The following is a 25,515-nucleotide window of genomic DNA, read 5'->3' as shown; positions in this document are numbered from 1 at the left end:
ATCATGGTGTCTTTGGACAACATATATCTGATTTGGGATTTTGCAAACACATTGGTATGTTTTCGAACTGCTAGGTTGGCAGAAGATGGAGCTAACAGCGGCCACTCATGCTGCTCCTGGGATTTGAACCTGGGACCTTTCAGTCTGCAAGTTCAGCAGCTCAGCGCTTTAACACACTTCACCACCGGGGGTCTTTAATAATAAATAATAAATAAGGGTCAATTTTATTTACTTGCAGTTTATTTTGCCATTTTTTCCAAATTAGCAACATTGATAAGCAGGAGCCAACCTTTAAGTTCTTTAAGGCTTCTTTGTCTATTCTCGCTCCTATAGGAGATGCGGGGTGTGGGATGATGGGTTCCCCCTGCTTCCCACCAGGCACTGCCAAATTCACCATTATCCATGTCGATTCCAGCAGCCAATGTGATAAGGTCATGACTAGTTTATAGGCATGTGTATTTAAGGAACAGAAATGTCAAATGTAGGGTCACAGTTCTGCTTTTGGTACATCAGTTATTCTTTGTAACCCATCGGTCTAAGCCTGGAGAAAGACACCGGGAAAGCCCTGACCTTTTTCATGAAACAAAGAGCAAATCCACTCACTCTTCTCTGGAGAACAAAAAAAAAAAGCAGAGTAGAAGGAATTTCCCTGACCACACTGGACCTTTCACCCTGGAAGAACCCACAAATCCCCCTGCCTTCCCTGATTTTTCCAGTTGCCAAGATTAGACATTTTTGAAGAAGTGGCAAACTGCTTATTGACAAGTAAATGCCATAGTAGGGTCACCGTAAGTCTGAATGAGTTGAAGGCACCCAATAACAAACTCTGCTTTTTTATTTACTTATCGTGTCAGAAGCAAATTGAGAATACAGTTATAATGTATAGAAGAACCACAAAGTTAAAAACTTGTCATTATACTAAATTTCCTTTGACCAGGAACTGGCCACTTGGAGTGCCTCTGGTGTCGCTGTGAGAAGGTCCTCCACTGTGCATGTGGCAGGGCTCTGATTGCATTGTAGTAAGTGATTTGTGGTTTGTTCTCCTCCATACTCGCATGTTGTGGACTCCACTTTGTAGCCCCATTTCTTAAGGTTAGCTCTGCACCTCATGGATTTGTAAGGCGAATGTTGTCTATTTTCTACATCACTTCTGTTCCCAAGAATGGTCGATACCTGGAAAAGGTTGTTTTTTCACAATAACATAAAGGTAAAGGTTTTCCCCTGACATTAAGTCTAGTCGTGTCCAACTCTGGGGGTTGGTGCTCATCTCCATTTCTAGGCCGAAGAGCTGACATTGTCCATAGACACCTCCAAAGTCACAATACAGCTCCTCAAATCCCTCAATCAGCATGAGCTACAGAATTTTGGAAATTATAATCTGAAAAAGTAGTATTTTCATTCTTTGCTGATAACACACAGATACACCTCTTCCATTTATCTGCTTCCAAAAATGCTTCTGTTTTCAACCATCATAGGTTCAGACCCCATTGTGAACAAACTGTGAAGACATCTAAGAAAATGGAGCACTAGAATGAAGAGTGAAGGCAGACTCTGGTGTCCCATTTCTCCCTCCCTACACACTTTTTTTTTTTTTTTGCTTCATGGCAATATGTGTGGGAGTACAAATAGAAAAAGATAAGCACCCACCCAGGAAAGGACCCAAGAGGAGTGGCTTCCCTGGAGGAAGTCTCAGCCCACCAAAGCAAGCACAGAGACTAGGCATGTCGAGGACAGTTGGGTAATGTTGTGGTTTCCTCCCAAGGGATGTGGGCGTTGCACTCTCTCGCCTACATAACTCAGATCTCAGACACAGAGCCAGCCTATTTGCTTCCCAGCACATGCCATTCAAGGCACTTGACTCAGACGCCGCAAGGATATGGAAACCGGAGTTGGATACCCATCTGTTTTTGTCGTGGATGCCCCTCAGAGGAATGTCCCCTTCGTGCCACCTGTACCAAAAGGCCGAAAGAAATGGCAGCATGCCCAGCTGCTCCTGTGGGTCTTCATGCTGCTGATGCTGATAGGCTTGATGGTTCAAGGCTATTTCCTGCTCTCCTTCCGAAAAGAATTGACCAAAGCTACAACACAGGTCAGGCACAGGGCAATGAGGACAAGGGCTTGGTGGAAGGAATGGGGCACGAGCTGAGAAGTTTTCTTTTGTATGGATATGAAATAGAAAGGGAGGATAACTAGAACCATGTCATGGGGTTGGAGTAGATGGTGAATGTGGTCTCTTCCAACTCTATGATTCCATGATTCTATGCAACAGGATGCAGGAATGAGAACTTCCCAGCTTTTCTGGAAATCTGTATGTTGAGACAAGGGGCCCCTGGTGGCTCAGTGTGTTAAAGCGCCGAGCTGCTGAACTTGCAGACCAAAAGGTCCCAGGTTCAAATCCGGGGAGTGGAATGAGCGCCCACTGTTAGCCCCAGCTCCTGCCAACCTAGCAGTTCGAAAACATGCAAATGTGAGTAGATCAATAGGTACCGCTCCGGCGGGATGGTAACGGCGCTCCATGTAGTCCACATGACCTTGGAGGTGTCTATGGACAACGGCGGCTCTTCGGCTTAGAAATGGAGATGAGCACCAACCCCCAGAGTGGGTCACAACTAGACTTAACGTCAGGGGAAATCTTTACCTTTACCTTTATGTTGAGATGGGCATTAATAGACAATTTTTTCCAGATATTCAGGGATATTTTTGAACAACAGTTCCCAGACTCCTGGGCCAACTAGCAATTCTGCAAACTGTTTATCTGAGAAGTACTTTAACCAACTTCTTGTATTGTGGCAGAACATGTGTGTGTGTGTGTGTGTGTGTGTGTGTGAATGCTCGGTTTCAATTTATTTCAGACTATGGAGCTAATCTTAAAAATGGAATTGGTTTTATTTCATTTAATGTGATATAGAGCTAACATCTTTTAAAAATAAACTCCTCTTACTTTTAGCCTGACATATATGTGTGTGTGCATTCACACACATAGGAGCCCTGGTGGTGAAGTGTGTTAAAGCACTGAGCTGCTGAACTTGCAGACCGAAAGGTCCCAGGTTCAAATCCCGGGAGCGGAGTGAGCGCCCGCTGTTAGCTCCAGCCTCTGCCAACCTAGCAGTTCGAAAACATGCAAATGTGAGTAGATCAATAGGTACCGCTCCAGCGAGAAGGTAACAGCGCTCCATGCAGTCATGCCGGCCACATGACCTTGGAGGTGTCTGCGGACAATGTGGGCTCTTCGGCTTAGAAATGGAGATAAGCACCAACCCCCAGAGTCAGACATGAATGGACTTAATGTCAGGGGAAACCTTTAGCTTTTACTTATTCACACACATACACTCACAAGAATTTCCAGGTGAATAATGCCTCACCTGCAAAAAAAACAACCTTCAGGATTTCTTAAAAGGTGGCTGTCTGACTCACCATGTGTTCAGGAACTCAAGGAAGGCACTGGAGTGGCTGGGCACACATACACCTTTGTTCTATCAATTTCTTCTGCAAGTAGCTGGAAAAAAGGAAAGATGGGATGTAAGTAAGTGGAATGAGCAAAGCATTCTCTCATGCTGTCTGCCATCCTGATGGGTGACCTACCCAGGAAGACTGGCAGGGTTGTTGAGGACATGTGTTTGTTTGCGCGAATCCCTGATATTTGTTGTTAGTTGTTCTGTGCCTTCAAGTGATTTCTAACTTATAGTGACTGTATAGCACAATTTTCTTGGCAAAATTTGTTCAAAGAGGGGTTCTTTTTATCTTTCTCTAAGGCTGAGAGAGTTTGATTTGCCCAAAGTCACCCAGTGAGCAGCCATGGCACCACACCACACTGGGTCTCATTAAAAGTATTTGCCTGGAAGTTGATAGGTGTGGGAGATGTTTATGGCTGACACAGAGCTCATGAATTTGGATCATGACTTTGAGATGGAAAGTACAGATGTTCAGAAGTTCAGATGTTGCTGAATTATGCTGGCAAGGGCCTATGGTTGTTGCAGTCCAGAAACATCTGGAGGGACAAATGACCCCACATTTGGGATGATTAATGAATTGAATCCCTGAAAGAAGACTGCATTGTTTTGTACAATTGCTGATTGGATGTGTCCCACTCTGCTGGATGCAGACATATGTTTCATAGTTGTCCTTTTAAAAGATCTTACTGCAATTGTTTTGAGGCAATAAATTCTTTTGGGGCAGAGCGACTGCAAATATCTATAGGGAACGGTCAGAAAAGATGATATAATAATAATAATAATAATAATAATAATAATAATAATAATAATCCCAGGTGACGGCAGGATTGAGGAGAAACCACTGGAAAAGTTGACACGATATGAGGATTTAAAGATCGAACTACAAAGACTCTGGCACAAGCCAGTCAAGGTAGTCCCAGTGGTGATCGGCACACTGGGTGCAGTGCCTAAAGGCCTTGGCCTGCACTTAAACACAATCGGCGCTGACAAAATTACCATCTGCCAGCTGCAGAAGGCCACCTTACTGGGATCTGCTCGCATTATTTGCCAATACATCACACAGTCCTAGACACTTGGGAAGTGTCCGACATGTGATCCAATTCAACAGCCAGCAGAGTGTCTGCTGTGGACTCATCTTGTTGTGTTTCAAATAATAATGATGGTGATGATGATGATAATAATAATAATAATAATAATAATAATAACTATAATAATAATAATAATAATAATAATAATAATAATAATAATAATAATAACAACTACTACTACTACTACTTTATTCTTATAACCCACCTCCATCTCCCCAAAGAGACTTGGGGCAGCTTACATGGGGTCAGAATAAACAGAGAATTCAAGGTACACAATTAAAATACATAGCAAAAACAATATAATTAAAACAAATAAAACCAAGGAAGTAACAGCAACAACATCACAAAACGGAAAAGTGGGCATAATCTGATTTGCGAGGGAAGCAAAACACAGGATAATAGGACCAGAGTTGGGAATAAAGTGATGGAGAACCGGAATAATAAATAAATTAAGGCTGGGAAGGGATGGTTGCAAGCTAAACTGTTATTCGAAGGAACATTGGAAAATCCAAAAAGATCTCTACTAGAAAGCATTCAATGGCCGAGGTCCTATACTGTGGATCATAGCATAAAGGTTCCACACGTTTCTCCTCTCAATTCTCTGGACTTATTTTTTAGTTGTTATATTCCACCTTGAAGGCCATTTAGTGGCTCATGGATAGTAGCAGGGCAGGATCTCAAGACCATTTGACTATACTCCTATAATCATCATCATCACTGAAAATCCCTTATGTCCAAATATAATTGTCTTCCAATTGTAGGGTCTTAGCGGTGGGAGACTGTAGAGACCATAGGAGACTGTAGAGACCTATTCTTGACCTGCATGTTATTTTGCAGTAAGGACATTGGTTTCCAGATGGAGGCAGTCCTGGTCAGCATTGGCTTGAATTGTTTCTCCCTTTCGCCCTCCATTTGTGCTTCTTCAAATTCCACAGCACTATTAGTAACAGCTGACCTCCAGTTAGAGTGCTCAAGGGCCAGGGCTTCCAAATCCTCTGTGTCTACGCTACAGTTTTTAAGGTTGATTCTAATCCCATTTTTAAATGAGACACAAACTGATGACTTCATCTACCCGGATCTGCTAGGGTTTTCCAGAGGTCTCGGTTGATGATGAAATTGTTCTGCTTTTGGTAACTAGATACTTCTTAGATCCCCTACTTTCTACTAGGCACTGAATAACCACAGAGGAGCACGCTACTCTATTGAAACAGTGAGTCATAAAAAGGCTTTTCATTGTGAAGGATGGAAGATAATACCAGTTTCTCCAATACTTAAAAAATGCATACACTGATATAATAGATTTGTGTTTGTCAAGGATGCTGGTCATTGTATGTATAAATACATGTATGCTGATCCAGTAGTGATAAGCCCTTTCATTCATAACCAGGCTACATATCTAAAGCACAGGCTGTATCCACACTGGAAAATTATGCATTTCAAGCCACATTGACTGTTTTGGCTCAACGCCATAGTATTTTTAGGCTTGTGAGATATTTACTCTCCTCTGCCAGAGAACTCTGGTGCCACAACAAACTACAAATTCCAGGATTCCATAGGATACAGTATTTAAAGTGATATCAAACTTCTATAACTCAACAGTCCAGATGGTCTCTCAGTCTCATAGGAGGATTGTTAAAATACAGTAGAGTCTCACTTATCCAACATAAACGGGCCGGCAGAATGTTGGATAAACGAATATGTTGGATAATAAGGAGGGATTAAGGAAAAGCCTATTGAACATCAAATTAGGTTATGATTTTATAAATTAAGCACCAAAACATCATGTTATACAAAAAAATTGACAAAAAAGTAGTTCAATACGCAATAATGCTATGTAGTAATTACTGTATTTACAAATTTAGCACCAAAATATCACGATGTATTGAAAACATTGACTACAAAAATGCATTGGATAATCCAGAACGTTGGATAAGCGAGTGTTGGATAAGTGAGACTCTACTGTATACTGAAATGAATGGAAATTGGTAGAGGCTATATACACACATATATCCCCTTCCCACCCCCATCCTTAATGTTAAATGGAGACAGAATCTCACATGTATTCTGCATATTATTTAGTGTCCACTAGACACTAGAGTAGTGGTTCTCTACCTGGGGTCCCCAGATGTTTTTGGCCTAGAAGTCCCCGAAATCTCAGCCAGTTTACCAGCTGTTAGGATTTCTGAGAGTTGAAGGCCAAAAACATCTGGGGACCCCAGGTTGAGAATCATGCACTATAGAAAATGATTGATCTGCTGTGATAGAATTGTGTTTGATTTTTATGAAATGCTGATTTTCTGGAAATCATTTCAGGAACAGAAGAAAATCCAAAATAATTGAGTTTCTAATTATCCTATTCTATTTGATTTGTCATCGATCCACTCCTTTGGGCTTCACTCAAACTTACAATTTGCCAAAATATACAATCCTGTGCTTTTCTTTTCCATTTCTGGCCAAATAGCTTAACCATTGGTTTGTCCTATCAAGTACAAGGTCTGCCCAAGGGCCGCTTTTGGGCTCTTGGTATCCAGTTTGTTAGTCGATATGTCCATCGGTTGATTTTTGATCATGCTATATGCCCTTCCCATTACTAGTAATAAATCAACTTTGGTTTCCCTCCTAAATCTGAAGGCCATCTAAATCATTCTGAATTTTTAACACACAAAATGTATACAAGAATGAAAGTCAAAGATAATTGCATCTTTCCATTATGTCTGTTCTGTTTCTGGAAAGCTTCAAATTGCATAGAAACTACGTGTCCATGAAACAAATTAAGTCTACAAATAACAGCCATTTTTCATATATTTTTCTGCCCAATAGCTTTCAGGGAAGGTTTTTACTGATACTCATATTGGTCCATAATGTATATTTTTTTTTATAGTTCCTTTTCTTGAAGCTACTTGATTTATCATCTATCTGAACAGCATCATATTCTCTGTTAATGAGGCAGAAGAAGACACTAGCTGCAGAAATGGAATTCAACTTGTGGTTCTCAACTGAGTGGTTGGCTACATCGATTTAGCATTTCTTCTAGTCTACATTGATGGAAATAGTGTGATTCTACAGAAGTCTCATAAAATAAATATTTCAGCTCATGTCTGTGGCAGGAATAAAATTGTTTGAATATGATTTGAGATGTTCTTTCTGGAAACTGACTTCTGGGTTTTCTTTACTTAGGGAGGAGCTGAAGCACCAACCTATGAGAAAATTGTTCAAGGTAAGCTGGCATTGATCTTTCTATTAACTATTATGAATGTTTTATACATTATAGACCCTCATAACTTCTGAGGTGTTTCCCACTCATTGTTTACCAATGGGGTCTTGGTAGACATTTGGATTTTGTTCCAGGATTCCCTCATAGATATCAAAATCTGTGGAAGCTCACACCCCATTATATACGATGGCAAAGTAAATGTTGCTTTTGGGGATTTGGGGTTGAAGCCAAGGATACAGAGTGCTGACTAAGAGAGTTCTCACACAGTATTTCTATTCTTACGTCATTCAGAATAACACTTTCCCATGGCAAACAAATAATAATAAATTTCATTGAGAAAAGTTCTTTCCAAGAATAATTATGAAATTCCAGCTTTGCTAGTTCAGCCCATTTTATTGCTGCCCTGTTCTGTAATGCTGGAGAATTTATGTTTAATTTCCCCTTAGATAGCACTGTCCCATCACATGTCTCTGTGTTTGTGCTTATGCAATGAATCTATGGGTGCATCTACACCAGTGGTTCTCAACCTGTGGGTCCCTAGGTGTTTTGGCCTACAATTCCCAGAAATCCCAGCTAGTTTACCAGCTGATAGGATTTCTGAGAGTTGAAGACCAAAACATCTGGGATCCACAGGTTAAGAACCACTGATCTACACTGTTGAATGTTTGCAGTCTGACACTACTTTAACTGCCATGGCTCAATGCTGTGAAATCCTGGAACTTGTAGTTTGGCAGATCAACCCTCTTTAGAAAAGTCTAAAGACCTTGAAGAACTGTATCTTCCATTATTCCATATCATTGAGCCATGGCAGTTAAAGTGGTGACAAACTGCATCTATTCTACAGTGTAGAAGGACCCTGCTCCAGATTTTTGTTTGAACTATAACATGGGTGTTATGTTCAAATTTTACTTTATCTCTAAAGCAATGGTTCTCAACCTGTGGGTCCCTAGGTGTTTTGGCCTACAATTCCCAGAAATCCCAGCTGGTTTACCAGCTTGTAGGATTTCTGGGAGTTGAAGGCCAAAAACATCTGGGGACCCCACGTTGAGAACCACTGCTCTAAAGGAGCCAACACAGGTGTTGTGTTTGAAGGACAGAGATTAACTACTTGAATATAGTTTGTTCAAAACTTAAAAGTAAATCTCAAATTAGATACATTGACAAAGAACCTACCAGTTGCTACTGCTTCTGACCAGGTGACCAAAGAGAGACCAAGTGGACATGTAGCCCACACAAACATGACATCTCAACACATACAACACTGCATTGCTATAGCCTGCAGGATTTCTTTTAGGTGGGTATCAAGGAAAACTCAGCCGGCAAAGCAGTGACCATATGTCAAGACGCCTATTTATACAACATGTTTCTAAAACTAAGATTGCCCTTCAGCTACTGTGGCTAAAACCTGTATATAATTGGTAGTTTGCAGAGCCGGCCCTAGGAATTTTTCAAGTGTAGGCGAACAGAATTTTGGCGCCCCCCCCCCCCAAACCAATCACTGAAAAATAAAAGTGTTGGATAAGCAAAAATGTTGGATTATAAGGAGGGATTAAGAAAAAGCCTATTAAACATCAAATTACATTAAGATTTTACAAATTAAGCACCAAAACATCATGTTTTACAAGAAATCAACAGAAAAAGCAGTCTCGACTGCACCCCGTATGTTTTGCGCCCAAAGCGACCGCTTAATTCCCCTCATTGTTGGACCGGCCCTGGTAGTTTGCGCAGAGACATCAGAGAAATTCCCTGGCTGAGAATCTTAAATGCCCTTCCTGAAACTGAAAAGCCCAAGATTCCACTGGAAAGAACCATGGCAGTCGCAGTAGAATAATAGTACTGTAATTCTGAAGTGTGAATCACCCAGTGAGATGTTGGAGGTAATCCTCTGCATTTGATGAACCTGGCCTTTTATTTATGTCAGAAGTGACTTGAGAAACTGCAAGTTGCTTCTGGTGTGAGAGAATTGGCTATGGCTATCTGCAAGGATGTTGCCCAGGGGATGCCCAGATGTTTTGATGTTTTTACCATCCTTATGGGAGGTTTCATGGGCATATGAAGCAATGAACAGGTCCAACTCCTCCTTTCCTTCCCCTTGTGACCCAAAGGGTAGTTGTTGCAGGATTGCAGTGGTGGTGCCCCATTCCCTTGGAACCATGGCAGATAGTGTGGGGCTGTATCTTTTATGCCCCATGTACAGTTTTTCTACTTTAATGAGGGGAGGGTGCACCTATAAACCTCACAAAAGTGGAGCGATGACTGTAACATCTTATGGAAGTCACCTATAAGAAAGCAATGTTAAGCAACAAGAAATGTAATTAATTAAATAAAATGTCATGATTCGAATACTGGCAAATAAAATAACACTTTGTAAAAGATAAAGAGAACAAGATAATGCAATATGAAAGGAAGACAATAACCAAAATTTACAAGAAATTACTGGATTGGGCCACAGAAATGAAAGGAGAGAAGGAATACGTGAATAGATGGAAAGAAAATATTGGAAGAACTATTAGGAAAGAGGAATGGGAGGAAATATGGACAAAATAGTTAAAATATACATACGCAAATGATTTAAAGGAAAATTGGATAAAAATGGCACACAGATGGTACATAACACCACATAAATTGGGAAGATGCTATAGAAATATCAACACAAAAGGTTGGAAGTGTGGTGAAAAAGAAGGAACTTATTTCCACATGTGGTGGTCGTGATAGGGAAGCCAAGACTTTTCCTGGATTTTTTTTTCAATATGTCTTGGCTCAGAAGATATTAGAAATAAAAATACCAATGAGACCAGAAATGTTCCTATTAGGAATACACGAACAAAAAATAGAGAAAAAGACAAGCTCCTATTCCTGCTAACCACAGCAGCAAGAATCTGCTATGCAAGAGTATGAAAAAAGAAAAAAATACCAGAAGACAACGACTGGCTGACAAAAATTTTGGAAATAAGAAATATGGACAGACTCATTTTCCTGATCTCAAAAAGCAAGGGGAACCTGATGAAAGAGACAGACTGGAACCAAATTACTGAATATTTAAAACAAAATAAAAAAGAAGCTATTGGTATGAAGAGAAACAAAACATCTACCCGAACAGAATATGAAAGAAGAGAGGGAGAAGAGTTTAAGAGGAAGATAGTAAGAAGGAAAAGGATGAAACCTCAATGAAGATACCCTGGAGCCAAAAAGACGCTATTTTATTTTTTCGGGTTTTTTCTTTTTTTCTTTCTTTTTGTTGTTCATCATTTCTTTTTCTTTTATTATTATCTTTCTTTTTCATTTATATTTTCTTTATGGATTTTAACGTATGATTTTTAATGAATAAAACTTAATAAAGGTTTTAAAAAATGTAGTGTTAAGAAGGAGCTCTGTTATAGACAGTTTCAGCATGGCAGGCTGGTCAGTCTTCTTTAAAAGCAAATTGCCAAGCTCTGCTGAATCATGAGAGATGCTGCTGCTCAGTCATGAGCACTGAAGTGACGTTCATGCACCAGAACATGTGATGTCCAGACATGGAATTACGGTGGTAGCATTACCGGGAATCCTGCTTTCTTATGCAACAAAAGGGTTTGTGCCGACATCTGCACAAATCTTTCCTAAGAGTGGAAAGGAAACAAAGGGAAACCTCTCTAATATGCAATGCCAACCCAGCTGCTGCAAACTAGACAGCTTCCAGATTGCTAAAATTGCCTCATCTCTCAGCCATGGGAACTTCGGTGCCTTCACTGTAAGAAAGAACCATCAGCAGAAACATGGCCTAGTTTAATGCCTCTTCAAGTACTGGTATGTGTGTTATTGCCTGTTTAGCAGTTGTAGAAGGAAAGAGTACAGACGTGATATTTTAAAATTAAAATGTCAACATATTCTGTAAACCCTTTTCTTTGTTAAATGTCTGCCAGATTATAAGGACTTTATTGCATGAAGCAGGTATTCTACTGCAACTACACTATGAAAGATCATGGGTAGTATGAAAACATTTACCAAATCTAGGCATTTACCATAGCGATGAATGTCAAATCCTTCTCCACTAAATCCTGCCGCTTATGACTTCAACCACTTGTTTCCAACAATGGGGGCGTGGCTGTAAATGCAGCGTTTTGGCGATGCTGCGCAGCTGTGGGAAAGGGAGACCGGCTGGTTGAGGATGCAAGCGGCAGAATTTAGTAGGGAAGGATTTGCAAAGCTAATTCATCGCTATGATAAGTGCCTAGATTTGAATGGCGACTATATGAGATATGGCATTTGGGTGTGGCATTCAACTGCATATGGTAAATGTTTTCTCCTATATTTTGTTCATTTTTAATTCCAAAATGTAATCTACTTTGTGGATAGCCCTTGTATATACTGGGATGAGTACCTTCAATATTACACCTCTCTTCAGACCTTATTGCATTAACTACTGGTTTCGCCATGGATCGTGGTGAATCCAACAGGGCTGAGGGAGGGGGGAACCCATCACCCCACGCCCCGCATTGTTTGCCTTGCCCCTCATCCCATCCCATGTGGGAAGCATATGCCAACTTGCTTCTCTCATTTGTTCCTTATGCAACACCGGAATCCTCCCAAGTTGCCCCCACTGGTGCCAATGCCGAATTCACTCCTCTTCAGTCACATAGCCCCGCTGGAAGTAAATCAACATTGTGGGATGGGAGCCGGTGGGCTCCATGCCTGAAGAGGGGTGAAAACAACATAGGACATGCAATTTTGCCTGTCTGATGAGGTCATTCATATGAGCAATTGTGTCAGTTTGACAGTCCGTGGTCCCGCAATTGTACTTCTGCATACTTTTGCAATCCCATCTTCCCAAATTTCCAATGTGGAGCCCCCAATGCCGTAGTGGGTTAAAGCCTTGTGACTTGAAGATTGGGTTGCTGACCTGAAGGCTGCCAGGTTCAAATCCAACCCAGGGAGAGTGTGGATGAGCTCCCTCTATCAGCTCCAGCTCCATGCGGGGACATGAGAGAAGCCTCCCACAAGGATGGTAAAAACATCAAAACATCCGGGCGTCCCCTGGGCAACGTCCTTGCAGACGGCCAATTCTCTCACTCCAGAAGCAACTTGCAGTTTCTCAAGTCGCTCCTGACACACAAAAAAATGTTCTGTAATTTTTGAGCAATTTTGCAGTTTCAACAATGAATAACAAAAAGGCAACTATAATAGCAATATTTAAAGTTAACCTAAAACTGATAGTTCAAGAACAGTGAAGAGAGCAATCAAAGTGGGATAAGAATAGAATCCCACCCCATGACATCACTTTTTCATTGGCGTACTGGCACAGAAGTGGAACAGACCCATCACACAAGATTGGTGAAAGGAACATTGCAAAATTGAGAGCTATTGATGAGTCTTTCCAGTCAATTGTAGGGGACAAGTTAGTTGCAGGGAGAAAGAAAACTGACAGTCCAGCTGTAATGCCAGTTCACCACCTCATGCAATAAAGTCCTTAGACACAAGGAATTAGCAAATATTTTAATTAACCATACTTGCAATGTGTGGTGTATTATCTATCTATTAGGCTTGATCGATCCATGAAAAATTTGATTCTAAACTCGTTTCAAAACTAGAGGGGGGCAGCTTTTCGTTTCTGATGGTATTTCCGAATTTGGCCCCCCAAAAAATTCGAAATTAACGAAAATTCGTTATTTTCTAAATTAATTCGTTAATGGCGGACGCGCATGCGCAATTCCCAAAAACAGCACAGAGGGAGAGGACTTTACAGGACTCTCCCACCCTCATTTTTTGAGTGATCTTCTTCCAACTTGGTACAGTGGTAGAACACATTTAACACTGATAGCTCACCAAAATTTGGAACGTTTCCCTTATCCTCTGATTTTTGGCGAATTTTCATAGCTTTTATAATAAACCATTTTTTAATAATTGCAGAAATCTGTTCCTGGTTTGAAAGTTTTATTTCCTGTTAAATTGGGTTGTCTTTACTGTGAAAGTCATTGTTCTACTTCAGAAACTTTGTTTTTGTGGCTGAAACTTTGTTAAATTGGTGTGTGTGTGATATATACTGTGTCTATAGTCCCTGCATAATGTGTGTGTGTGTGTCTGTGTGTGTGTGTGTATATAGGTAAAGGTAAAGGTATCCCTTGACGTTAAGTTCAGTCATGTCTGACTCTGGGGGTTGGTGCTCATCTCCATTTCTAAGCCCAAGAGCCAGTGTTGTCCATAGACACCTCCAAGGTCATGTGGCCGGCATGACTACATGGAGTGCCATTACCTTCCCGCCAGAGCGGTACCTATTGATCTACTCACATTGGCATGTTTTCAAGCTGCTAGGTTGGCAGAAGCTGGAGCTAACAGCGGGCACTCACTCTGCTCCCGGGATTTGAACCTGGGACCTTTCGGTCTGCAAGTTCAGCAGCTCAGTGCTTTAACACACTTCGCCATCGGGGCTCATGTATATATAATATACATACACATACACACAATGTGGAGAATATGTGGAAAGGTAGATAGATAGATAAGTTGGGAGCCACAGCGAAGGCACCTTCCTGGGAGCAAGGTCTAATAATAATAATAATAATAATAATAATAATAATAATAATAATAATAATAAAAAATCCCTTACAATATCCAAGATGGTTCACTGCTACAGAATCTTGGGAGGTTTAGTTTGATATGGTACCATTATTGGCAGAGAAAGCTAAGCTGTAGGAGTTGAAATCCAATCATTTATCCTCCCTATAGAATCAATTTTATATGCATTTTTAGCTACAGAAAAGCTAAAATCAGGACAGTAAAAGAACAACACCCAGAAAATGGGAATTCCAGACAGGAAACAATTAGGGCCAGCTAATACCTCCCAAAAAAGGATTCCCCCAGGTAGGAAGCAGCCAGGCTTTGAAGCTGCAAGGCTATTCAATGCTAATCAAGGTGACCAATTGCAACATTCACACTTGCCTCCCACAGACAAGAGTTCTTTCTCCCACCCTGGACCTTCCACAGATATATAAACCCCACTTGCCTAGCTTCGCACAGACGTCAAAACCTCACCGCCGGGCCCCTCTCTGTCTCTCTCGGTCTCTCCATTCCCGGCTCCATCCGCCGCCTTCCCGCCTCACAGAGAGACACCAGGTCTGAGCTGAGGCGAGGCGGCGGCGGCGGCCATTTCCCCCCTCCGTCTTCCTCCTCCTCCTCGGCCTCCTTCCCCCTCACCCCCTCCCATTGGCTGAGCCCGTGACGCCCCTTTTGCTGAGGGGCAAAAGGAAAGGGCCTGAATGGTGGGAGTTTGGGTGATTTGCAAAAGCTTTTTTTTCCTAACGAAAAAAACGACGACATAACGAAAAACGGCCTCTCGCGATTCGAAACCGCAATATCCAGACGTGTGGACAACCAATGCTTCAAAATTGCTTCAAAACAAACGAAAATAACGAATTAATAACGGTTAACGGGGAAAACGAATTATTTGAGCAAGCCTACTATCTATCTATCTACCATCTACCTATGTCAGTGACCATACTAATGACGCCTACACCCAACTCTTTCCACTCACCCTCTCAGTCTCCATTTCCTTTGGTTACATGCAACATCAATCCTTCCGCAGTGTAAAGGAACATTATATAGTCTGTTCATGGAACTAATCATGGAACTAATTTCAGTGGCCTATTGAGGGGATGATGTGCTAAGGTGTTCTTAAGCACAAGTCGCCATTGGTCAGGGGTATCTTCCTGCCAATTTTTTTAATTTATATTTTTTAAGGTGGACTTTGCTTATGTGGTGCAATTCTAAATTTGAAGCCATTCTGTTTCAAAGTGATTCCAGAAATAATGATAGAGCTAATAGTCAATGGGAGTGTGCCACAAAGCAGGCAGTGTAGGGCTACCAGGACTACCTTCTTTATGGTCCAAGAAAGGGCCCCCAGAACTTAACTAGCACATGGCCTCATTTGTCCTAAATCCGGCACTAGATGTGGCTTTGTCAGTTTCTGTAGGTTGTGTATATGTGTGCTATAGGTCTATACATCAAGATGCACATACAAGCAGAAGTCAAATAGAAACACAGACGCCAGGAAATGCCTATTACAACACAAAGCCACAATAGCTAATACTTGAAGCCACAATAGACAATTAACCCCAGCTACAGCATGGGCCTGTAAAATGATCCATTCTCTCAGGTTTTTCTTTGACACAATGCTAAGTGAGGTGGCCTCTCTGCAGAGTTTCTGTACATCTCCAGGTGCCGGAGATGTAAAAAGAGGGAAGCCTTGCCTCTGTTTATGTACTGTCTGTCTTTGTCAATTGTATAACGGCATTGAATGTTTGCCATATATGTACCTGTAATCTGCTCTGGGGAGATAGAGCGGAATATAAATAAAATATATTATATTATTAAAAGACAGGAGAATAGATTTGAATGAGAGGCAACACAAGGCATTGGGAAACTCTCTTGAGCAAATCTCAAAGAGTTGAAAATGAAGAAGGCAAAGCTGGGACGTTTTTGTTCAGTTCTTCTTTGCTTCAGCATTTTACCTATGTTAGTTGTCGAGAAGTGCAAGTGTCTTGGAATTTCCACCCAAACTGCTTAGATCAGTGGTTCATACACACTACATAATGATAGTGCTCTACTGGCACTTTAACAGATATTGTTCCATCCTATGGAACCCTGGGATTCAAAGTTTGTTGGGGAGGAACTTTTTAAACAAGCATCAATTACTGACACAGTAAAGCAGGTTTACTAACAGACCAGAGATTAAACCAAACCCTTATAAGATACCGAAATTTATATCTCATGAAAACCTTTCATTTATTTTTGTTAAAATATATGATTTGTAAGATAACATACATTTCAAAGATTTTTTTTTGTTAGTGAGTAACAAAATGTTACTAATACTAATATGAATAATGTTACTAATACTAACTGGCATCTTTGATGCATAAAAATGCATACAAGGTACTGTATTGCTTATTTCACATAGATTCATAGGATTTGCATTACATTTATGCAACACGCACACTGCAAGGAACACACTATTGTGGCATTGCACACAGTGTGGAAAGCAGCAGAAAGGTTGATTGTTTAATGCTTTGTACCAGGGGTCCCCAAACTACGGGCCATGGACCACATGTGGCCCATCAAACCCTTTTGCCTTTCCTGCCTTCTCTCTCACCCGCACGCACCTTTCCCGCCTCCTCCCTTGCTGGGTGCACACCTTCCAAAGCTTTGCTTATGTTTATAACGGTATTTTAATTATTATTTAATTAATAATTAATTTTTAAGGGGTGCTTTGCTAGTGCTTTTGGTGCACAAAGGGATAAGGGGGTTGGACTAAATGGCCCAAGGGGTCTCTTCCAACCCTCTTTATTTATTTATTTATTTATTTATTATTAACATTGAGGCTGGGTGACCATCTGTCAGGGGTGCTTTGCTTGTGCCTTTGGTGTACAAAGGCATAAGGGGGCTGGACTAAATGGCTCAAGGGGTCTCTTCCAACCCTAATTATTATTATTAGTATATTATTATTATTATTATTATTATTATTATTATTATTATTATTATTATTATTATGACACAGCAAACAAGATAGATATGTTGGATTTATTATTATTATTATTATTATTATTATTATTATTATTATTATTATTAAGACTGGGTGGCCATCTGTCAGGGGTGCTTTGCTTGTGCTTTTGGTGCACAAAGGCAGAAGGGGGTTGGAATAAATGGCCCAAGGGGTCTCTTCCAAACCTCTTTATTAATTTGATTTTGATTTTGATTATGATTATCATTGAGGCTGTATTTGTTCCCATTTTGTTTTTCTACTTCAAAATAAGATACCGTAAGTGCAATGTGCATAGGAATTTGTTTATAGGGTTTTTTTTAAAAAAAAAACTATAGTCCCTCCCTCCAACGGTCTAAGCCCCCGATAGTGCAATGGGTTAAACTGCTGAGCTGCTGAAGTTGCTCACCAAAGGTCGGTAGTTTGAATCTGGGGAGCGGAGTGAGCTCCCACTGTTAGCCCCAGCTTCTGCCAACCTAGCAGTTCAAAAACATGCAAATGTGAATAGATCAATGAGTACCGCTTCGGCAGGAAGGTAAATGCGCTGCATGCAGTCATGCCAGCCACATGACCTTGGAGGTGTCTATGGACAACGCTGGCTCGTTGGCTTAGAACCCCCAGAGTCGGACACAGCTAACTTAATGTCGGGGAAAACTTTTACCTTTATCTTACCATATGTTGTTTTAGCTATTCTGAGTTAAACTCACACTGCAAGCTGCTTTGGGTCCTATTTTGTGAGAAATGTAATAAGTGTAATAAATAAATAAGCAACAAACTAAAGCAAAGAATTCCAAGGGCCTTGCCAAATTACAGATTTCATGATTCCATAGGATGGAGCCATGACACTTAAAATGGAATCAAACTCAAATAAATAGGGAGTATGGAAGATACATTAGGCATTAGAATCAAATCAAGTGATAAATCATAAACCAGCAGTACTATCATGAGCTGGAATTCTTCAGAAAAACTTACCAAAGCAAAGTGAGGAAGATGAATCATAATGGGAGGCAAAAAGAGAAAAGAGAGATTCAGCCCAGACTTGAATTAACTAGTAGCATTTGTTGTGTAGTTAAGTCTGGACATGTTCTTTGTTTGGAGATGTTTCTAGAAATGCCATTTTAGTTCCAATTAACTGTTACCTGCTGCATCTGACTTGTGGGGATAAATTTTCAATGTTCTCATTTTCATTCTATGTATTTTATTCATACTGTCTAAACTAGGGATTCTCAAAGATTTTCAGCCATAGAGCGCTTTTGAAGCAAAAGTTTCTAATGGAGCCCCAAGAGATGTGTATATATTATATTATATATAATGTCTATATATCAGGCATGGCCAGTGGCAGATGGATGGAGAGCGTTCATGTGAACTAATTCACACAGTACAAAAAATACAATATTTAAAATGAAGAACATTTTTAACCAACATAAACATAAACTGAACAGTATTTCAGTGGAAAACCCTCGGCGCCATCTGGTCCAACCCCCTTCTGCCATGCAGGAAAAACACAATCAAAGCACCCCAACAGATGGCCATTCAGTCTTTGTAATAATAATAATAATAATAATAATAATAATAATAATAATAAAAGGGTCAGAAAAATTCTCAAAAGCAAGCTCGATGGAGGCAACACCATCAAGGCCATAAACACCTGGGCCATACCTGTCATAAGATATACTGCTGGCATCATAAATTGGACACAGATGGAACTGGACAATTTGAACAGAAAAACAAGAAAACTCATGACCATTCATCATGCACTGCATCCCCGCAGTGATGTTGACCGGATATATCTGCCTAGAAGATCAGGGGGCAGAGGACTCTTACAAGTAAAACAAGCAGTCAAAGAAGAAGAACATGCCCTGGCAGAATATGTAAAGCCAAGTAAAGAACCTGCTTTGGTTGAAGTCAAAAATCAGAAACTCCTCAAAGCACAGCAGACAAAGAATCAGTACAAGAAAACCGCACTACAAACTAAAGCTGACAGCTGGCACAACAAAACATTGCATGGAAAGTTCCTTGACAAAATTGAAGGAAAAGTTGATAAGGAGAAGACCTGGCTCTAGCTCACAAATGGGACCCTAAACAAGGAGACAGAAGGCCTGATCCTTGCAGCCCAGAAGCAAGCCATCAGAACAAATGCAATTAAGGCCAAGATCGAAAAATCAGCTGATGACCCAAAATGCAGACTGTGCAAGGAAACCGATGAAACCATTGATCATATCCTCAGCTGCTGTAAGAAAATCGCACAGACAGACTACAAACAGAGGGACAACTATGTGGCCCAAATGATTCATTGGAACTTATGCCTCAAGTACCACTTCCTAGCAATAAAGAATTGGTGGGATCACAAACCTGCAAAAGTATTGGAAAATGAGCACGCAAAGATACTGTGGGACTTCCAAATCCAGACTGACAAAGTTCTGGAACACAACAAACCAGACATCACAGTTGTGGAAAAGAAAATGTTTGGATTATTGATGTCACCATCCCAGGTGACAGTCACATCGACGAAAAACAACAGGAAAAACTCAGCCGCTATCAGGACTTCATGATTTAACTTCAAAGACTCTGGCAGAAACCAGTGCAGGTGGTCCCGGTGGTGATCGGCACATTGGGTGCTGTGCCAAAAGATCTCAGCCGGCATTTGGAAACAATAGACATTGACAAAATTACGATCTGCCAATTGCAAAAGGCCACCCTACTGGGATCTGCACGCATCATCCGAAAATACATCACACAGTCCTAGACACTTGGGAAGTGTTCGACTTGTGATTTTGTGATACGAAATCCAGCATATCTATCTTGTTTGCTGTGTCATAAATAATAATAATAATAATAATAATAATAATAATAATAATAATAATAATAATAATAATAATAATAATAATAATAGAAATCCCAGAGGAGGTGGAGCACACACGGAGCCCCTGAGCAGATCTCACAATGCCTCATGGGCTCTCGGAAACACAGTTTGAGAACCATTGATCTAAACTAATCTGCAGCACAACCATACTTAAACATTCACCATTTTCTAAATATCTTAAGGCTATTTTTCAGTCAAAAGGAATGTGCAAAAATAAGAGCCAAGTATTCACTGAATTACGTGATACAAAATGGATTCTATAAAGAGAGATGCTCCCTCTTCATTTGCCCTTATTTTTATTGATATTGTTTTAACTGGTTATTATTGTTTCTCATGTGATTTGTATGGCTGTTGAATGTGTTGTGGTCAAGAGAGTAACAATTTCTGTTGTGGAAGAACACAAAAGCTAGGATACAACAGCGGTTTGCTATCTTTTTTAAACATCTTCTTATTTGCTGTTACAGGTGAGAGACCTCCCAAAGAAAAGCCAGCTGCTCATCTGACATTAGGTAAGAAAACTTCTAACTGAGCCAAATTTTCTCCCTTTTCTCAAGCCTCTCTCATAGGCTAGGTGCAGTAGGACTGGAGTATAAATGCGTGGGAAGAAATGAGCACAGGGTCCTATGGTTTAGAGCAGGTATGGGCCCTTCAGTATTTTGGACTTCAACTTCCACAATTCTTAACAGACGGTAAGCTGGCTGGATTTCTAGGAATTGAAGTCCAAAACACCTAGAGGGATGAAGTTTTCCCGTGCCTGGTTTAGAGAAACAACTTCATATTCTCAACTCGGATTTTTCTGTAGTCTTACTTGGGTTTTTGACACATGCAAGAACTAAAAAATATGAATGTAAAGGGCTGAAATAAACAGCTATGGTCATAATTGGAGCCAGTGCCAGGGTGGAGGGACCCTGAGCATGGCATCACCAATGAGCCACCAGCATCAATTTGCCCCTCACCTCCACCTTGCAATGTCTTGGGTCTCTAGTTACTTACCTAGCAACAAGTAAGTATCTTCCTTCGACAAAAAGATAGCTACCTTATTTTTCCCAAAATGCAATGCCCAGGCATTGCTACTATAGGAAAATAAACTGGCAGTCAGTATGGATTTGAGTTGAGCTTAACTTCAGAAGCTTTGCCACTGAAAATGAAGATGGCTTAAAGGGGGAGCAGTCATTGCTTGGGTCTAGAGCAGCGTTTCTCAACCTGGGGGTCGGGACCCCTGTGGGATCACGAGGGAGTGTCAGAGGGGTCACCAAGGACCATCAGAAAACATATTAATTCACAGTGCTCTCCAGAGGTAGGTGAACTACATCTCCCCCAAATCACTGTCAATTCCTCCCAAATCCCTCCCGTATTGGTAATGGGGGTTCTGTGTGGGAAATTTGGCCCAATTCTGTCATTGGTGGGTTCAAGGGGCTCTTTGATTGTAGGTGACCTATAAATCCCAGCAACTACAACTCCCAAATGTCAAGGTCTATTTTCCCCAAACTCCACCAGTGTTCACATTTGGGCATATTGAGTATTCGTGCTAAGTTTGGTCCAGGTCCATCATTGTTTGAGTCCACACAGTGCTCTCTGGATGTAGGTGAACTACAACTCCAAACTCAAGGTCAATGCCCACCAAACCTTTCCAGTATTTTCTGCTGGTCACGGTTCAGTGTACAGATAACAAGTTCTCTGGAACAGTCCTCCTTACCAAAAATGCAAAATAGAAGGCATTTCAATGTGTTATTGAAGGCTTTCATGGCCAGAATCACAGGGTTATTGTATGTTTTCCAGGCTGTATGGCCATGTTCCAGAAGTATTCTCTCCTGACGTTTCACCCACATCTATGGCAGGCATCCTCAGATATACCTCACAACCTCTGAGGATGCCTGCCATAGATGTGGGCGAAACGTCAGGAGAGAGTACTTCTGAAACATGGCCATACAGCCTGGAAAGCACACAACAACCCAGAAGGCATTTCAATCACTTTGCACCCAATCACTTTATCCCCCTTACCTTCAGTGTGTAATTATTTTATTTGCTAGAACCTGTGAAATTGTTGACCTAAAGTTGCATTTTGTGGCACTTTTATGTCTCCCTTTGAGACTGCTGAAAGTAATAGCCATCTAAAGGGGACTCAGCCTACAGCAGAGTACCTCAAACTCTGCTTCTCCAGTTGTTTTGGACTTCAGCTTCCACAATTTCTAACAGCTAGTAAGCTGACTGGGATTTCTGGGAGCTGAAGTCCAAAACAACTGTTCGACAATACACCAAAACAACTGTACTTTATTAAATTTTCTTTACAATTTTAAACAAAAATAGATTCGAAGGGACAGAAAGGAGAGAGAAGGAAAATAACTAGGGGAGAGGAAAAGGGGGGGGTAAAGCAAAAGAGAAAAATAAACAAGTAAAAGAATATTTTATAGAAGAAAAAAATAGAAAAATATTATAAATTTTATTAGCTTTTTTTAAAAGAGAGAGAGAAAGAGAGGACAATAGGATATGAAATAAGGAGAAGAAAGTCAATGATAAAAAGTAGAGATTTTGGCCAAATCTTTTAAATACAATCCCATTTCCAATTCATTGGGGAGGGACATAATTATTTGTTCACCTTTCAATTCCTACAAGTAAAATTTGTGAAGACACAGGTTATCATATTTTTCAGGTGCCTTAATCAATACAGCTGAAAATGGAGCCCTGCTGTGGGAGGACAAGAAAGGACTTGCCTTTCTCCAGGACATGGGCTACAAGGATGGTGTCCTTATCTTTAACCAATCTGGACACTACTACATCTACTCAAAGCTCCTCCTGGGGGATTCAAGATGCCCAAGTGCTTCCCAAATGGTCATTCACGAGATTTGTAAGAGGACTTCTCGGTATCCGAGGGAGATAGTGCTGCTGACCAACAAAATACTGACTTGCAACTTGCAGAACACCCCAGGCTGGAGACACAACAGCTTCCTTGCTGGAATGGTTCATCTCGAGGAGAACGAGGAAGTATTTGTCAAGGTGTCTCATAAACAGATGGTACGGGTTGGGGATGACACAAGGTCATATTTTGGCACTTTCATGATCTGAAGGAGATCAGAACTGAGGGTGGACTGTGAATTCTGTGGAGCAACAAGAACTGCATCTTCCTTATACTGCTATGATGGCCCATAGCCTCAATCCTGTACTGTTAGATTGATCCTTTCCCAAATACAGTAAAGGAGAGGGGGTTTCTGCCTCCAGAACGAGAGTGCGGGACTTCTTTGCAGACGGGGGAGAAACCTGTTTACAAGAGCAGAGATACATTTGCATTTATTGTTGGATAGGGGTGTACTAACCAAAGTAAAGTATATATTTAAGATTATAAAAATGGCAAGGAACTGCTCTAGAGGCATGGGCAGGTAGCTTCAAAAGCTTTCTGAGACCATATGTGAATATATTTTCTTGATTTCACATGCTGTAAAATAGAAATAGAGATTCATTCACCATTGGCCCTGTGCAAAGAGGACCAAGCACCACCAAATCAATTGTAAGCTAATTTGTTGTAGAGTAGACTGAGACTACTCTTGTTGTTCTGTAGCTAGTTTTAGCTTTTCCACATTACCCTAAACAAGTACAGTGGGCTCTCTATTTCTGCTGGGGTTTAATTCCAGGACTCCCCATGGATATTAAAATCCATAGGTGCTCTTCCCACAATAGCATAGTGTCCCTTATGTAAAATTGCAATATCAAGGCAAATACAAATTTTTAATGTATGGAACAACCTCAGAGTCTCTGAGGAGCTGTCTTTAGTGTAGAGCATCAGAGATAATGTCAGAAAAGGAGGCTTCTGTCATTATCTCTAAATTGAGTACTAGTGGAAATATAATCTGAGGGCATCCTAAAGGCCAAAGTAGCCAAACTGAGGCTATCATACTTTGGACATATCATAACATGGCATGGCTGATTAGGAAAGACAATAATCATTGGTCAAGTAGAAGACAATAGGGAAAGAAGAAGGGCTACAGAAAAGTAGACTCAATCAAGGAAGCCAAAGCTTTTCAAAAGCCACGCATCACTTTTGATGGCAGGTTGTCCTGTCTGTCATTGCCATAAGTCAATGTCAACTTGATGTCAGTTAATAACTAAGTGATTTACCGTAAATGTTAGTTTTGAAGTCTATGAGATCAGGGTTTGAATCTCTACTTGGCCATAGAGTTGTGGACTCCACTGTGGTGGAGACCTTTGTCTATCATTGCCATCAAAAGTATGGGAGAAGCAAATGCTGTGCATTCTTCTCCTTGAGTTCTTCAGTCAACCCTATAAATCAATGTGTTATGGTCAAACATGAAGCCTCCAAACAATCCAACTTGTCAGTGTCTATACAGGCATGTCTACCATATGTCCTTATGCTTTATTTATTTTAAGAATAATCTCTAACACTTCAAGTATTCTACAAAGAACTGTGTACAGTATATTTAGTTAGCCATCATTTCAGAAGCCCACCGGCATGCACAAGTAGCTGCTTTTTCTATCCCTATCTTACAATACAAATATTACTGAAGAAGTTTTCTGTGTCACTGAGGTCAAGTGAGGGTGACTGAGAGTGAGAACAGTACTTCCTGAATCAGTTGCCTCAGGGATCCCAGCAAGTCAGTGATCACAAAGTGAGTAGAGCTTCCTCACAAATATAATACAATCTAGCCAGGGAAATATATAGTATAGCTTCCATATCTGGAAAGCATATATTCCTGAACTTACTGTGGAAACTGGAAACCATGGACCATAGCAAACCCTACTGAAATGAATGACTTGTACTGGACATTACCATAGAATCGCCATGGAGGCCTCGGAAAAGTCCTGGAGATTTATCTTTTCTATGAATTTGTCTTCCAATGTGACCCTATGATACCTTCCAACAGAGGCATGCCGTAGAATCACTTGGAGGGTCTAAGATGACATATTTTGTCAGGGTAGGTGAAATCACAGGTACCGGGGTCATACTGCAAATGAGATATAACACAAGATCATTAAAAAAAGAAACTTGTCTTGCGTCCTTGCTGTTAATGTATTGCCAAAAGCACAGTGCTGTAATAATAAAGTTATGGAATAAAGTATCTGTACTCCAAATTGTATGTATGCTACTTCAACACCCAACCTGGATGGGATATTACATTGAGCCTTCTGAAACTTGTGAGCAAAACCAGCAGAGGTGTGGGACAATTTAATAAGCATTTTAATGGCACTGGTTTGGATTATATATTTAAGGTAAGTCCCACTGTCTTCAGTGGAGCTTGGTCCAATGTAATGACACATCACACCATCAGCCACCTAATACTATGGCAATATGATCTACCAACAGGGATGAAAAAAAATGCTCTGAAATCTCAGGGTTTTTTTATTATTATGTCAGAAGCGACTTCATGTCACTTCTGGTGTGA

The 25,515-nt window shown here is 40.7% G+C and overlaps 1 protein-coding gene across 1 annotated transcript; it reads left to right on the top strand.

Moving 5' to 3' along the window:
* Window positions 1-1,776: 1,776 nt before the first annotated feature.
* tnfsf14 (TNF superfamily member 14) lies at window positions 1,777-25,204 on the top strand. The gene is made up of 4 exons (XM_008103701.3): window positions 1,777-2,089; window positions 7,718-7,757; window positions 20,587-20,631; window positions 22,773-25,204. Exons 1-4 carry the CDS (start codon window positions 1,877-1,879, stop codon window positions 23,183-23,185), a joined length of 711 nt encoding a protein of 236 aa, XP_008101908.1. The 5' UTR covers window positions 1,777-1,876; the 3' UTR covers window positions 23,186-25,204.
* The last annotated feature ends 311 nt before the right edge of the window (window positions 25,205-25,515 follow it).

This window comes from Anolis carolinensis, chromosome 2 (assembly GCF_035594765.1).
Source record: "Anolis carolinensis isolate JA03-04 chromosome 2, rAnoCar3.1.pri, whole genome shotgun sequence".
Lineage (NCBI taxonomy): Eukaryota > Metazoa > Chordata > Lepidosauria > Squamata > Dactyloidae > Anolis > Anolis carolinensis.
The sequence above is the reverse complement of the archived record's forward strand: the minus strand, read 5'-3'. Positions and strand labels throughout refer to the sequence as shown.

Excerpts from the sequence above, each read along its gene's own strand:
- tnfsf14 (XM_008103701.3), top strand. The coding sequence starts at position 1,877 with ATGGAAACCGGAGTTGGATACCCATCTGTTTTTGTCGTGGATGCCCCT. Across the intron at positions 2,090-7,717 it reads TGACCAAAGCTACAACACAG|GGAGGAGCTGAAGCACCAAC; the intron begins GTCAGGCACAGG and ends TTCTTTACTTAG. Across the intron at positions 7,758-20,586 it reads CTATGAGAAAATTGTTCAAG|GTGAGAGACCTCCCAAAGAA; the intron begins GTAAGCTGGCAT and ends TTGCTGTTACAG.